The sequence below is a fragment of the Podarcis vaucheri genome (genome assembly GCF_965113315.1).
Source record: "Podarcis vaucheri genome assembly, chromosome: 2".
NCBI lineage: Eukaryota > Metazoa > Chordata > Lepidosauria > Squamata > Lacertidae > Podarcis > Podarcis vaucheri.
In genome coordinates, this window is record NC_138760.1 from 45,613,062 (window position 1) to 45,628,625 (window position 15,564).

A 15,564-nucleotide genomic window follows, 5' to 3' on the forward strand; every position below is an offset into this window, starting at 1 on the left:
GAACGACGCAGGGGTAATTGTGCTCCTAAAAGCCACAAGTCTTGCAGTGTTGTGCAAAAAGCTTAAGTGCTTTATCAGAAGAAAGCAAATCACAAATGCAAACTCCTGAATATTCAGGTCCCCCCACCACACTGTAGCAGCATAACAGGCATCAGTGGGTGCTCCCCTTTCATTGCTCTGTTCTTCTGATGTTGTGAGCTGAGTTGTGCTTTAATTAAAGCAATACAGGAATGTTTACCAGGAATTTTATTCTTGGCAGCAGTTTCCTCCTCTACAGCTGTGTCTTGCATATTCCTAGCTCACTGGAGAAAGGGCTATATTTCAGAATCTACATCCAGGGCATATTCTACACTGTGTGTACACAACAAGCTCAAAAAGGTCCCAGGTTCAACCTTCCCAGCATCTCCAGCTAGGGCTGGGAATGTCCTCTGCCTGAAATCTTGGAGGGCTGCTGCCAGCCAGTGCATGCAATACTAAACTAGATGGACCAGTGGTCTGACTTGGTAGAAGGCAGCTTTTTTGTGTTTCATGCTGTTAAGATGGGGGGGGAGGAATAGGATTTAACAAAGAGAGGAGAGGAAGGATGAATTGGCACATTTCTGAAGATTCCAAATAGCAGCTGGCAATCATTCATAGTTTTCAGACTGACAATTGCTGTATGGATTGGGGGGGGGAGTGCCAGGGAGAGCCAGGGAGAGCCGGTGTTTAAAAAGACTTGGGAAATCAAAGACATGCAGGCCGCTGCTGTGGCAAGTTCCAGTCCAGTCTCCCCAAAGAGTCAGTGAGGTTTCTCTATAAAACCTGCACTGATTCAAAACAGGAGTAGCTATCTTTCCTGCATTTACCTAGCTGGAACTCTGTGGTCACCAGTTGATTAAGCATATAGTATACAGCAGAGTTAGCCAACATGGTACCCTTCAGATGTTCTTGGACTCTGAATCCCATCCGTCCCGGTCAGCATAGCCAATGGATAGAATGGTGGGAGCTGAAGTCCACCAACAGGTTCCTCATCCTTGGGCTTGTCCTTCCTAGCAAAAACACAAGAAACAGCATTTTCTGCCCCTGTCCTTGAGTTGGAGAATAATTCCAGGCTTGATCTGTATGGATGGTCAGGGCCTTGATACTGTGGTTCCAACCTCCAAGACAGAAGAAACCCACCTTCAACATGACATGTTATCTAGGAACTGTTGGAAAGAGAGAGAAATCAGACACTGTTTCTGATGTTTGTTTCTGAAATGACAAGTGTGGAAACTTCTTAGCAACTCACTCCACCTTTCTCTCCCTCCCAGTTCTATTCTGTTTGGCATCCATTCCAAAGAAAAGCCCTTTCTCTTTCCTTCTTGACATTCTAGTATAAGAGGATCATTCTCTATTCCTTCATACACACCTTCTCCTGGCTTCTGCTCCCACAATAGCTGAGTTAGGCTTATATAGAGCTCAAAAATAGCAAGTTTCAAGAGTAAGACCTTGAAGCAGCCTCTTGCCATCAACACATCCACAACAACAACCCTGCTCAGTATTTATTGAGCAATAAATAAATAAATCTTACAAATATATTCCAGCCAAGGCAAGGATGCCTTGCAACAGCCCCACCATGTGGCATTTTGCAGATGGAACAGAACTGAGGGAGTCTTTACCTTGGGGTGTTTTTAATCTCTAGTGTAGATAGAACCATGCTAGGGATGAACTGAGTGGTCTCCAGCCAGAGCCTGCTTGCGCAAAAACGTTATAAGACCTAATTGTCTACCTATGAAAATTCAGCCTCTTGAGTTTAATCTGTTTCTTTCACCTACTTTTTCTTTCACCAGACCACCAGACAATGTCCCAAATGGAAAGGAAGGTGTAATGTCTGGGGGGGGGGACCTGTGGCCTCCTAGATGTGGTTGGGTTCCAAATCCCATCAGCCTCATCTAGCATCACCAATAGCCAAGGAATGATGGAAGTTGCCATGTTGGCTACCCATGATGTGCAGAATGATTGCAATCTGCAAAAAATAAATAAATAAATAAATAAATAAATAAATAAATAAAAATAAAAATCATCCTCTTTCTGGAATGGAAATGCTCTTCTAAACTGGGAGGTAGTATGGTGGTGATGTCAATAATAAACTTAGTTCAACTGCTCTATTGCTATCCACAGCCTTTTTCTTTCCTACTTTTGTGTGTTCCCTGATTTGTGTATTATATAATTATGGTAGGAACAAGGGGAGCTATTGTTTGTATTTGTTTTTGTGACATGTGCGGTACTTCAGTTCCCTGCTTTATCTGTTTGAGTTAATATAAAATTCAGAATTATTATTAATAAAAATAGTAAACCCCACCTAGGTTACAGGGTATTTCAAAGGCATCATTTATAACTGTACAAAATTGTATGGAATATAACCTGGAGCAAAGGGGGGGGCGGAATATAAGCCTGCAGGGGTGAAACATTTTGGCTGAAACACAAGAGAATGTTTTGATAGGACTGCACACTTGGTAAGTTGAAGGAGATAGGAGTCAAATGCCTTGGTATTCTCACCACTATTATTATTTTATTGAATTTTAATCTCTCGCAAAGGTCACAGAATCCAGCTTTTTGCCTCTCACCAGTTTGTTTGATCACAGATGCGAAAAGCCATTAAGGTTCAGTAATTAATCACAGATGGAGAAATTTGAAGCAAAAGCTGCACATGACAATGGGAGACTGTTTCGGATTTTAAAGGTAAAGGTAAAGGGACCCCTGACCATTAGGTCCAGTCGTGACCAACTCTGGGGTTGCGGTGGCGCTCAAATTCAGAGGCTACCCTCTTCTGGTTTCAAATGGCCCTCTTAGTTACTGTCTTGTAGAGTGTTGGAGGGTGTGATTAGCTACAACTGGGGTGGGGACTCAGCTGGTGAGGCTTATGCATTTTGTTCCCTACATAATGGGAGCACTGGTTTTAAGTGCAAAGTGTGTGCACAGGTTGGAGATGAGCCGTCCCCAAACTCACCTCCCGGCAGCCCTCTCCCAGGTATGTGAGCTGGCTTCTGGCATCAGAGGCCAGTTTTGGGGTGGGAGATGGCAATGAATTGTTGGGAGTTATGCTGCAGGGAGATCCAACTCTCCTTACCCATTGCAACCTTAAAATTAGACCCTAGCTCTCACTTAGTAGCAACAGGACAGACAGTTTAAACAAATTGGTCTGCCACTGTGATGATTGCAACAACTCAGAATGCACAATATGACACACAATACCTCCCAAACAAACAATTCCACTGAGTTACTGAAGTGCTTCTATTGCAACATTTAACTGCAGCATTCTTCCCCCAATTTTCTCCTCCTGACATTCTGGACTTTTAGCTCACAACAGGCTGACAACTGTCAAATGGGACAGTTCTCTGTGCAGAGTTCCAATCTTTCATTTGTAGTCAACACCGATTAACCTAGAATCCTGACACTAGAGAAAGCACACCTACTTACACACAGGTCTCTCAATTGATTCATGTACAATCAATTAAAAATAAGGCTGTTCCTTCCCACAGGCTTGCAATCTAAAATATATGACACAAAAGAAAAATGGGATGGGGAGGATGCTGTTGTTATACCCCACCCATATGACTAGATTGCCCCAGCCACTCTGGGCGGCTTCCAACATATATAAAAACATCATGAAACATGAAACATGAAAACACTCCCCTATACAGGGCTGCCTTCAGATGTCTTCTAAAGTTTGTATAGTTACTTATGTCCTTGGCTTGGGGGTCACATAACTCCATGCCCTCCAACATTTCTCTGAAGAAAATAGGGATGTCCTAAGGAAAAGCGGGACATTCCAGGATCAAGCGAGAAACTGGGACTGCTTCTGTAAATTCAGGACAGTCGCTGGAAAATAGGAACACTTGAAGGGCCTGCTATTATGATTGTTCCATCAGCACAAACATTTCTGCTTGCATGACAAAACGATCTCCCCTCTGCAATGATGTGGCAGGACAACACTTAGGAGGAATAAAGATGAGACTAACTGAGAACTGCAGGATGCGTATGTGGGTGATGGAGGGGAGGTTAATTCAAGAGCCATAGAGGACTAGGTTTAAGAAAAGGTTTGTAGGCAAGCAAGCCAACCCACAGTGTCTGTTCCCTACCATGGCAGCTTCCACACTAAGGCCAGGACAGGAAACTCTCACTGCCCTTTGAAGTCACCCATGGCCTGGAGAGGGACATTCTGCTCACCCCAAGGCAAACTGTCTGGCTGACTTTCTCTTCACACAGAGAACTGGGCAGACAGAAGAATGAAGGAAGAGACAAAAGGCCCCATCAGAAAGACATGACTCAGAAATGGCATTTTCTCTATTCTAATAAGCGATGTTGTGTCAGAGAGGTAATTTATTCATGGGGTGCTGATGCAGTTGCCATGGAGAACCTAAGAAAAAGAAGCTGAGCTTTTAAAGCACACACTGTATCCAAGAGCCGAGCGCTCAGTCAGGGAGAAGATGTAAAGACACTGGGAGAGAAGGGTGAAGCACAAGACAATTAAAGCTAACCCATTGTGGCTTCCACTCCATCATGAGGTAATGCTCCAAAACTTTTCCATTACTGACTTCAGGAGAATTCAGGCTCAGCCCCAGTGTAAAGGCATTTGCTGCAGCCCACGTGAAAACACAAGGATGGCATGACTGGATCAGCCCTGAGGAATACTTATTATGATTATTTATTTTATTTGGAGCATTTGGAGCTCACTCTTTGGTCTAAAAGGCTCCCAGAGTGCCTTAAGGTAAAGGTAAAGGAACCCCTGACAATTAGGTCCAGTCATGACTGACTCTGGGGTTGCGGTGCTCATTTCGCTTTATTGGCTGAGGGAGCCGGCGTACAGCTTCCGGGTCATGTGGCCAGCATGACTAAGCAGCTTCTGGCAAACCAGAGCAGCACACAGAAACGCCGTTTACCTTCCCGCTGGAGTGGTACCTATTTATCTACTTGCACTTTGGCATGCTTTCAAACTGCTAGGTTGGCAGGAGCAGGGACCGAGCAATGGGAGCTCACCCCGTCACAGGGATTCGAACCACCAACCTTCTGATCGGCAAGTCCTAGGCTCTGTGGTTTAACATGCAGTTAATTGAAACAGGTCACTGCCTACAGGCTTACAATGGTTAAGGGGGGGGGGAATGACACACAAGGGGGAAAGGACAGGGAGGGAAGAGGAAAATAAAAATCAAACTCAGGCACCAATTCTTAAACAGCTGTTCTTAAACTGACCAGCTGTCACAGTTCAGGGTTAGGAGGTGCCTGACGGAGTTTGGTTTTCAACAAAGCTGATGGAATGAGCCATGCTTCTAATCTCTTGCTATGGTAGCCTGATGGAATGGCTGACCCCACATGACAGCTGAGGGGAGGGGAGGCCTGATGAAGCTGGACTGCCACACACAGCAGAGCTGATGGAATGATCAAGACTTCCACCTCAGACAGTGCCTAATCCACAATGGGTTGGGGTGAAGGATGCAAATACTACACTGGGCTGGCGCAATAACATTTGCTCAGCCAAATCTTGGGCACTCTCGTGCTGTTCATGCTTCCAGTGAGGGAGGGGCACATTTCTGTGGTGACAAGATCCCAGGATTTGCTGAAAAGCACCCACACAATGTTGATGGTTAGCTGGCATTTCTGCAGCATGATCAGCCACACACCTCAAGGAAGTCAGCGTAGGAGCCTTGCAGATGCATTCCACTCTCCAGGAAACCTTTTGGAGCTTCAGGGCTTGACGGAGCTTGCGAGTCCCAGTCTCAAATATTTTCGCACCTGAAGAGACCAGTTAAAGTTTCACTACTTCAAAGTTGCCACCATGGTAATCACTCTTGCTTATCTGCACAAAAGCCCAGACGTGTATGTAGTATCAACCTATCAATCTGGTTGTCACCATCAAAGTTTTCATTTTTGCCATAGCAGCTGTGAGACAATAGGGTGGATGGAACCGAACACAACAACCTTGAACAGGGGTAACCAATCTCTTTGGGCCGGTGGGCACATTTTGAACTTTGAGAATATATTTTGCCTAGTATAATGAATTTGCATGATGTTTTCACTAATATATGCATACCTGTACACACTTTATACCACTGTTTGCACACACACCCCGCCCCATCGCTCAGCTGGAGAACTGCATTACAAAATTTGGAGATGCGTGAATTTTAAAGGCTGTTTGTGTTTCGGTTCACATATTGTTTCAGAAAGTGAGGATAGGATAAAGTGAATCTAATTTCTTTTCAGCTCTAATCAGAACTCATGCTGTGCCACAATGTTGTTTCAAAGAGCATTATGTGTGTTTTGATTCCGTAATGCTCTCCTCCATCTAGTAGAAGAGGTTAATTTGACCATCCTTCTAAATGACAGCTCCTTCCTGTTATCCTGACTACTCTGAAACCACTGGCTGATAAAAGCATATGCTTGCTACTTCACACAATCTCCCTGGCCAGTTCAGTCCTTCTCCAAGGGGGAATGATGGGTTGTGGCATTTATTGGTACCCTTCACACGAGAAGAGAACAATAGCCTCACATAAGACCCTACATCATTCCCAGTGCAGAACAGCCCTGTGGTTGCTAAGCAACCCTTCTGCATCTTCCGGAAGGTTCTGTGACCCCAACTGTAACAGATTCTCTTTGCCTGAATTCCTCCCAAGGCATTAGGAGAGGTGGAAAGTGGTATCTCTAGCTCTGCTTAGAGTGTTGAGTTTAAAAGGGCTTGGGGTGCATTGCCTAGCCAGTGAGCAGTCATCATGACCACCATGGATGAAGAGGATCTGAGCGAGTATTTCCGCATACAGTATGGACAGAAGTTGCTGAAACTTCTGATGTGAGTTAAATGCCACATCTCTTCCAGAAAGAACTTTCCTCTGGGCTCCTCTCTATTTTACTTTTTACTTTCCATGGTCTTCTTCTTTGCTTTTGGTATCTTCTTCTTTCTTTTCCCTTCTAGGTTCTCCTGCTTCACCCCTACACACACTTTTTATAAAAGGGTCCAAGGTCTTACCAGCATCCTGGTTCCAGCAACAGCTGGCCAGGTACATCTGGAAAGTCTATGTCAGGGGCTGGACTGAGGAAGAATGGTGGGGGCTGCCTCAGTCCTCTTGAGGACAGTATAGATTTAGAACAGTGGTTTGCAGAAGGCCATAGTTCAGAGGCTGCAGAGGGGAAAAGCTGGGAAATATTGGGAGAAGAACAGCAGGAAGAAGTACTGACAGTCTCAGTGTATTTGGAAAGCATTCCTGAGACACCCTCTCCTGAGACACCCTCTCCCAGGCATTGTGAGTAGTAGAACAGAAAGCTCAGAGGCAGAAAGCTCAGATCAGCTGGCGCAGGGATGACATAGGAGTGACAGAGGGGGTTGGAATTTATTCAGAGCAACGCCATTATTTAATAAAGACTGCATTCATTTGTGTATCTGTAAATACTGAATAAATTACGTGGTAAGAACTCTTCTTGTTTATCTGTTTTTTTGGCTGCCACCGGAGGAGGGATCGGATTCCCTGAAGCCTACACAAACTAGACATGAAGGTAACAGCTCCCTATACTGGAAAATTGAATGAGGAGGATTTTAACTTCACCTCCAGTGCTATGGTCCTGATTGTAACATCCATCTGCTGCCATTAACTTTTTTTAAAAAAATGTAGGCGATCCTGAACATAAATCTCTATGCCACATGTAGTTTGATCATTTGGATCCTTTGATGAGGGACTTTGTAAAGCACTTTTGTCTTTTCACATATATAGCATCTACTGGATTATCACTATTTATACACTTGTTGGCATGCTCAAATAATCCTAATTCTAATTGTTGCAGGATACTTCCCTGGATGGTGCTGTACCCCTGTTCCCAAGTGGTTCGGCAACTAATCAGACCACCCAGTACTAAAACAAGCATAGCTTCCTTTCTTCATGGCTCCATGATTAGCTGTTCACTTTTCCTTTCCAACATCCTTCTTCGTCTGTCTCATGTTCCTTTCACTGCTTTCATTTCCCTTTCTTCCACTATTGCCACTGAAGTTTCATTTCCTTCCTCCAAACCCCTTTCTCTTGCTGGGTATCTAAATTGAATCCAAGCCCCATTTTCTTGTTGCTCCTTGTAGACCTTGTAGTTTGGAATCCTTGTCTGTTATCTGACTGAAACTCATCTCTGGGCTTGATCCAGGCACCTTTGGACAAACAGGATGTTCTATCATTCTGCCTCTTCATCCTAAGGTGTGTGAGCTGCACAAAACCTACCTTAGCTCACAGGTCCTATGACTTAGAAATATCTCTGCACTCTTCATGGGAAAATTATTTTTCTCTTTTATTAGGAAATTCCCAGTATCTGAGGAGGAGTCCCCATCTCCCTCCATTCGGCTCCTGGAGAAGAAAAAAGAAGCCAAATTGGTGCACCAGGCCATGGAGGCACAAAAGGAGGTGAGGAGACACCCTGCTTTACTGCATCTGTATCCCTGATGACCAGCTCTACCTTCATTTGTCACCAGCCACTTCAAAACCACAGAACTACATGGCTTATTGGCAGCAAATTGCACATGTTTTCCCTATCAAAACACCTTTTGATCCACCTGGCCAGGATGCTAATTTCTTTGAAGTTTTGGGCTCTCTGTAACTTGAGAGAAAAACAGGAGGCAACACAGTCTTCCAACACCTAACAGAACAAGAAGACTACTGCAGCCTTCCCTGACCAGGTGTCCTCCAAATATTTTGGATTTTAGCTTCCATCAGCATCAGAATGGTTAATAGGGACAGTGTGAGCTGTAGTCCAAAATATCTCAAAGTCACCAGTCTGATCTACTGGAATCAGATGTCCTACTGGTCTCTTCCCTCTGTGAACCTTTCAGGCATTCAAGACAAGGATGGAAGCCCTGAACAATCGATGGGAGGAACTTGGTTCTAAGGAGATTCAGTTGAAAGCATATATTCGGAAATTCGAGCAATTCATACAGGTATTTGCTTGTTGCATTTCTCTGGCTCTTACATTATAAGACCTCCACCCTATTTAAGCACAGCACAGGCCTGATTGTGATATGCCTGAAGCTACAGATATGTACACAGGCTAGTTGCTCTCCACCCAATAGTAGGATCATAGAATTGTAGAGCTTGAAGGGATCACAAAAGTCATCTGGTCCAACTTCCTGCAATGCAGGAATCTTTTGCCTAACGTAGGACTCAGACCCACGACCCTGAGATTAAGAGTCTCATGCCCAACCGATTGAGCTATCCTAGCTGAAACTATCCCAGTTTAACTTAGGTGGAGTGATAGGGGGTCTCTGCCCCTAGGGCATAACCTAGGCAAGGGCATAAAATATACAAGATTCATTTAATACAATCACCAGGTATTTAAATCACATCGTGTTTTATTTTCAACATTGAATTAGTGAGCTTGTCTTCCAGATGTAGAGGACAGTCTAGATATCAGCTTGTGGAAGATTACCAGAAACTCAATAAATGCAGCAGGCTATGCAAAGTGCCATAGCTGAGGCTTCTGCAGGCTAAGCCAAGCAAACCATATTCCGGCATTGACTACTGCTAGCAGTGGAGAAGATCAATCCACATTGGCTCCATCAGCCAGCTGCATTTTTGCACACCAGAAGCTGAGTAGACTCAGTTTGAATGCCAAGAATTTCAGCAGTGGTACCTTTAAAGCAGTACCTCCATTTCCTAGCTCAATTCAGTGCTGGTTCAGATGGAGACATGGTGTCAGGAGAGATCATAGCTCAGTGGTAGAGCACACAGTTTGTGTGCATGAGGTCTCATGTTCAATCCCAGCCTTGGGCAAAGAAATGGCTAGTTAGTTATAGCACTGCCTCTGCCTCCAGAACAGTAGTTGCAGGTATTACTGGGCTAGATGGGCAAATATCCTGACAGGGTACAGGGCAACTTCCTGTGCACTTCTGACAGCCTTGTAGACTCTGACTCTTGTCTTGATTCCGTTTCAATGGTATGTGGGGTGGGGTCCAACATGGGGCCATTAGGAAAACGACCAGAAACGGATCAGAGCCCTGAAGAAAGCCAACAAGGAGCGGGAACTGAAGAAGCAGCGAGTGAAAGAGCTGGCCAAGGCCAAGATAGAGATGGCAGCTCTGAAGCAGCAGCACCAGAAGCTCTACAACAAGCTACAGCAATACTCCATCTTCAACAAGTACCTGGAGAAAGTGGTTGAGGTCTCTGAGGTACGTATGGCTGCTAAGAAGGGAGGGAAAGTCTGAGGGTGGAGCTCAAGAGCAGATGTCCAGTTCTTTGGTGTGTAGCCTGTGTGCAGAACCAGAGAAACAGGCAGAGGAACAAAGGACCAACACTTGAGGTGGGGAGTGGCAGAAACCACAGTTACCTTATTGTGGTTCTGTCTGTGCCACCAGAAATCTGCAGATCAGATTTAGGTAAAGGTACCCCTGACGTTAGGTCCAGCAGCGGATGACTCTGGGATTGCAGTGCTCATCTCGCTCTATAGGCCGAGGAGCCAGTGTTTGTCCACAGACAGCTTCTGGGTCATGTGGCCAGCATGACTAAACCCCTTCTAGCTAACCAGAACAGTGCACAGAAATGCCATTTACCTTTCTGCCGGAGTGGTACCTATTTATCTAGTTGCACTTTGACTTGTTTTATTGCTGCTAGATTGGTAGGAACAGGGACTGGGCAATGGGAGCTCACCCCCTCGTGGGGATTCGAACTGCTGACTGTCTGGTCGGCAAGCCCTAGGCTCTGTGGTTTAGCCAGTGCTTTTTAATTTTTTTAAAAAAAAGGTTTATGGTTATTCTCATTTTCCTACTCATATTGAAATACTGCCTCTCAATGAGGCCAAACTTAGATTGACAAAATGTTTAGAGGTATGTGTACCCCTGCATCCGCCCAGAAAAAAAACACTGGCTCTACAGCTGATGCTAAACCAAGTTCTAGAATCTGAAGTTTCTACAGTTGATGCTAAACTAAATTCTAGAATCTGAAGTTTAGAACAACTGGATCATTGGTGCAACTGCTATTCAAGCATCTACACAGTTTCATGAACAATGGTGGTGACTTTGTATCGTGAGCATTTGCCCCCCTATTTGCTGCCTTTAAGCTGTAGTTCTGGACAGTGCAGTAGAGCCTTGGTCAAATACCCATTGTATAATAATAGCTGGCTTCCTGAGCCAGTATATTGGCTGGCTGCGCTATGGTGTCTGTAGCCAGGCACCCATCTGTTGATGCATGTCCAAGGATCTGTCATGGGGAGGAGATGATGTGATCCTTGAGGGCTACTATTTGGAATTGACTATTGGCTAAGGGAAGATTGGTATCTTAGGGTTCAGGACAGTAATGCAAGGCATTCCCTGTAGTTTGAGGAGATCCGGGAGGTCATCGGTCGCTACAAGACCCTCGTAGGGATGCACCGGGACCTCGTGCAGTCGGCACAGGAGGGGATGGAGATGATTGAGCAAGCTAAAGTCCGCCTGGCGCGCTACAAGGAGGAAAAAGATGATGAGATGCTGCAGCACAACAATGAGCTAGCCCGCCTACAGCTGCGTTTCGACCATGCCCGCAGCGATGTCATCGTCTGGGTAAGGAGTAGGGGTGGGGAAATGCATGGAGGACTTTGACCCAGTAATACAATGGCAAGCCTGAAACCAGTCTGGATGGATCAGAATCTTTGTCTCTTCCTGAACTATCTGCATATCCTAACAGGCTTACTCTCACCCCAGACCGCAGTGTAATCTTAACTTAAAATCTGCTGCCATGAACCCACACCCTGGACTAGGTAAAGTAAAGGGACCCCTGACCATTAGGTCCAGCCGTGGCCGACTCTAGGGTTACGGCGCTCATCTCGCTTTATTGGCCAAGGGAGCTGGCGTACAGCTTCCAGGTCATGTGGCCAGCATGACTAAGCCACTTCTGGCGAACCAGAGCAGCGCACAGAAACGCCGTTTACCTTCCTGCCAGAGCGGTACCTATTGATCTACTTGCACTTTGATGTGCTTTCGAACTGCTAGGTTGGCAGGAGCAGGGACCAAGCAACAGGAGCTCACCCCATCGTGGGGATTTGAACCGCCGCCCTCCTGATCGGCAGGTCCTAGGCTCTGTGGTTTAACCCACAGCACCACTCGCGTCCCTCGGTGTAATCTTAACTTAAAATCTGCTGCCATGAATCCATACCCTTGACTAGCTGCAGACAAACCCTGGCTCAGTGAACACTTAAGCCAGAGATGATGGCAAGAATGGTCAGCAATCCACTGGGCATCACTGGGAGCCATTTACCTGTTTGGCAGTGGGCAGGGCATTTTGGCTAGCACACGGCACTTTAAGTATCACTCAAAATCAAGGATAGGGAATCTGAGGCCTGGAGCCAAAATCTGCTCACAGAGCTATAGTTCTCTAAGTGGTTTAATAGTCAATCCCTTATCCTGGGGAACTTTGGGGACTGTGAATGGAATAGGGGTCTCCTAACAACTCTCAGCAACTATAACAAACTACACTTCCCATGATTCTTTTGGGAAGCCATGATTGCTTAAAGTGGCGTGATACTGCTTTCAAAACATAATGCAAATGGGGCTGGAGTATTCAGAGAATCATAGCATTGGAAGGGACCCTGAGGATCATCTAGTCCAAACCCCACCCCACCCCCCGAACGCAGGAATATGCAGCAGTCCCTTACCAGGATCGAACCTGCAAACTTGGCATCATCAACACCACACTCTAACCAGCTGAGCTATTAGGGAGTCTCAGGAGCCATTCCAGACCACCATAAGTGTTCTTTATCAGGAAGAAATGGCAGAAGGAGGGAGCTACTTCCTTTTTAAACCTCGTTAGTGGTAGCCAGAGAACGTTTACCACCATCTTTGGCAATGGTGAATATCTTACAGTTTAGGGAAGGAAAAGAAAGATGCTGGGCGACTAACGACTAACTACAGCAGGACAAGGCAGGATGATGCCATGAACCCTAGCTGGGGCTGCCCCTTTCTGCCTAGTAACAAACTTCTTAGCATTTGAACCAACATTCCATGGGGGGGGGAGGCAGACAGGCAGACAATAACACAGAACATTTTGCTGAAAAGGCTTTGTGTGTGGCAGATCAGATTGCACAATGGAAGTGCAAAACGTAAGAGAGGCATCTTAGGCTGGTTGCTATGCAAGTTGTTTTGAGTCCTGTCCCCGCCATCTCCCCCAAATGAAGTTCGGGGCACTTTTAACATGGAAAGTAGCAGCATACTAGTCACGTCCATCGAAACCTCATTTTCGATGCCTCTGCCTTCTCCGCAGGAGTCACGTTGGGCCCATATCCAGAATACGGCCGCGAAGAAAACATTGATGCTGGGTACCATCAAGATGGCCACTTTGAATCTCTTCCAGAGTGTAGCCAAGCAGATGAAGGACGCTTTAATGGTGCCCGTGGAGGACACACACAAGCAGCTGGATATGGTACACGTGTCCTGAGTTCTCCACCTCTCCCCACCAGGGTCTGGCAGTGCTTTTAAGTCTATACCCGAAGGTCTCAAGGCGGTTCACAGAACAAAATCAATATACAAAACCACAAAATACACATGGGGTTGAGTGCCCTGGGGGGGGCACCGTCTCTTGCATTTCTGCCCTCTGAGATGGTTGCTTCACCCCACCTCATGAGTGGGCCATTTCTGTTTGCAAGCTGAGCACAAAGTCTTCAGTCCTTCGTTGTTTGAGGCCCATCAAGCCATGTTGTGACAAGGAGATACAATTGGGAGGGCTTATATCTGGTTCGTCCAGAATGTATCTGGAAATGAAACACAGTGAGCTGGAAACAGTGATGAATTGATGGCTCTTGTGCTATAGCATGTTCTCTCTCCAGTGTAGTTTGGACATTGCTTCCCCCCACCAGCCCCATAGTCCATAGTTCCACCAAGAGTTCTATCCTTCAGACCAGCAGCCCCAATTAAATCCCAAAGTAGCTTTCTTTTCTTTTAAAAGAAGGGGAAGTAAAATCGGTTATGGTTCAGTGGGCGAAGGACATTAGGTACAATATACAGACGGCAGAATGGGAAAATTTAAGGAGAAATGAACTGAAATTTATGGCTTGCTTTACTATAAAGGAAAACTTTATGGAGATGCTATACAGATGGTACATCACACCCAGCAAATTGGCTAAAATGTACAAAACCAAGTCAAATTTATGCTGGAGGTGTAGAGAACTAGAGGGAACAATGGTAACATATGTGGTGGGGTTGTAAAAAAATAGAGAGCTTTTGGGAACTTAAATACCATGAACTAAAAAAATTGTTCAAAATAACATTTATCAAAAAACCTGAAGCCTTCCTCTTAGGCATTATGGCATCAGACATTCTGAGAGATTTTTATGTACACAACAACTGCAGTGAGAATGCTGATAGCCAAGGGACGGAAAGGAGATAAAATTCCAACAAAAGAAGAGTGACAGGTTAAACTGTTTGAATATATGGAATTAGCAAATATGAAGGAGAAGATCAGGTATCCATTGACCCAAAAGTTCAAAAAGGAATGGGAGATTTATAGACAATATTTAAAAGAACATTGTCCCCACATTAAAACTTTAGGATGCTTTGATTAACTCTCGGAATAACATAAGGTAAAAAGAACACAAATACTATAAGATACAGGTTGAGTTTATTGAAAAATAGAGGCAAGTAATAAGGAAACAAAGAACCCACACTAAGGAGGGTGAAAGTTGGTAGCTGAAATATTTTTGTGTTTCCATGTTGTATTGTTCTTTTTTCTTTTTATTTGTGAGTTATGTTTTGTGGTTTTTGTGTGTGTCATTTATAAACTAATAAAGACTGAAATAATAAAAAATAATAAAAATCCCAAAGTAGCCCCCAGTTCCAGCCTATGCTGTTGTGATGGCTCCCCCTCTGCTTGTATTAATCGGATGTTCATCCTCTTTGTTCTCAGATCCAGCAGTTTATCCAGGACCTGTCTGACATCTGGTCAGAGGTGAAGAAGAAAGAGCAAAACAGATCGCTAACAGGAATGAACAAGGAGTGACCCGGGAGGTGTTGGAAAAAGAATATAATGTTCCCCACTTCTCTTCTCTCAGAAAACCCCCTCAGCTGTGCTTTGCTTGTCCTTTGGAATGGTTGATGCCCCACGACTGCATTTTAATCAATATCCTTCCCACCCTTTACTTTCCCTTCACTGGAAACAAAACCTAGTCTGTATGGTATATAAAGAGAATATTTTAGTTAATGGAGCCTTGGCTTCTCATCTGCCTTTGTTTCCATGTGGATAAAATGAGTCCTGTGCCACGGACCCACCGTTGGCAGCCTGTCGATGAGTTGTTTGGAACTGGGTGGCCTGCCAAACATGCGCTCTTTGCGGGAAGTATGCTACAATCCCAATGCATTTGTGGTGGATTTACACTGACCTGCCCACACATCACTCCTCTTGATGAGTTGATTTTTGCCAAAGCTATTGCCTTACTGGCATCAGGGTTTGAATAGATGCACAATAGCACAACGACAGCAAGACCAGCCCCTGCCCTCCAAATATTTGTACAGGGTTTCAGCAGGAAGTCACAGGACATGCAGTGATTGGAAACAAAGCAGGATGAAACCTTTTCAGGAACAAACAGTGTTGAAAGTGGGATCGTGCAAAAGTGCCCCACCCAGAT

At 45.1% G+C, this 15,564-nt stretch overlaps 1 protein-coding gene and 1 long non-coding RNA gene across 3 annotated transcripts; one reads left to right on the forward strand and one right to left on the reverse strand.

Annotated features, from left to right (window-relative positions):
* Positions 1–231: 231 nt before the first annotated feature.
* On the reverse strand, positions 232–6,534 carry LOC309527246. Of its 2 annotated transcripts, none has more exons than XR_014217147.1 (3): positions 5,640–6,534; positions 3,439–3,509; positions 232–1,184 (listed from the first exon to the last, which is right to left on the reverse strand). It is a non-coding gene; the product is annotated as an uncharacterized lncRNA (long non-coding RNA). The 2 variants fall into 2 exon arrangements; XR_014217148.1 differs by lacking the exon at positions 232–1,184 and adding an exon at positions 1,581–1,984.
* A 61-nt stretch (positions 6,535–6,595) lies between these two features.
* On the forward strand, positions 6,596–15,144 carry CCDC42 (coiled-coil domain containing 42). Its single transcript, XM_082212990.1, has 7 exons — positions 6,596–6,802; positions 8,285–8,390; positions 8,816–8,920; positions 9,950–10,147; positions 11,291–11,512; positions 13,209–13,367; positions 14,847–15,144. Exons 1-7 carry the CDS (start codon positions 6,726–6,728, stop codon positions 14,937–14,939), a joined length of 960 nt encoding a protein of 319 aa, XP_082069116.1. The 5' UTR covers positions 6,596–6,725; the 3' UTR covers positions 14,940–15,144.
* The last annotated feature ends 420 nt before the right edge of the window (positions 15,145–15,564 follow it).

What these genes read in the sequence shown, in the direction of transcription:
- CCDC42 (XM_082212990.1), top strand. Translation starts at nt 6,726, where the DNA reads ATGACCACCATGGATGAAGAGGATCTGAGCGAGTATTTCCGCATACAG. An exon ending in GCAGCGATGTCATCGTCTGG is followed by an intron (nt 11,513 to 13,208) that starts GTAAGGAGTAGG and finishes CCTTCTCCGCAG; the next exon opens with GAGTCACGTTGGGCCCATAT. An exon ending in CACACAAGCAGCTGGATATG is followed by an intron (nt 13,368 to 14,846) that starts GTACACGTGTCC and finishes CTTTGTTCTCAG; the next exon opens with ATCCAGCAGTTTATCCAGGA.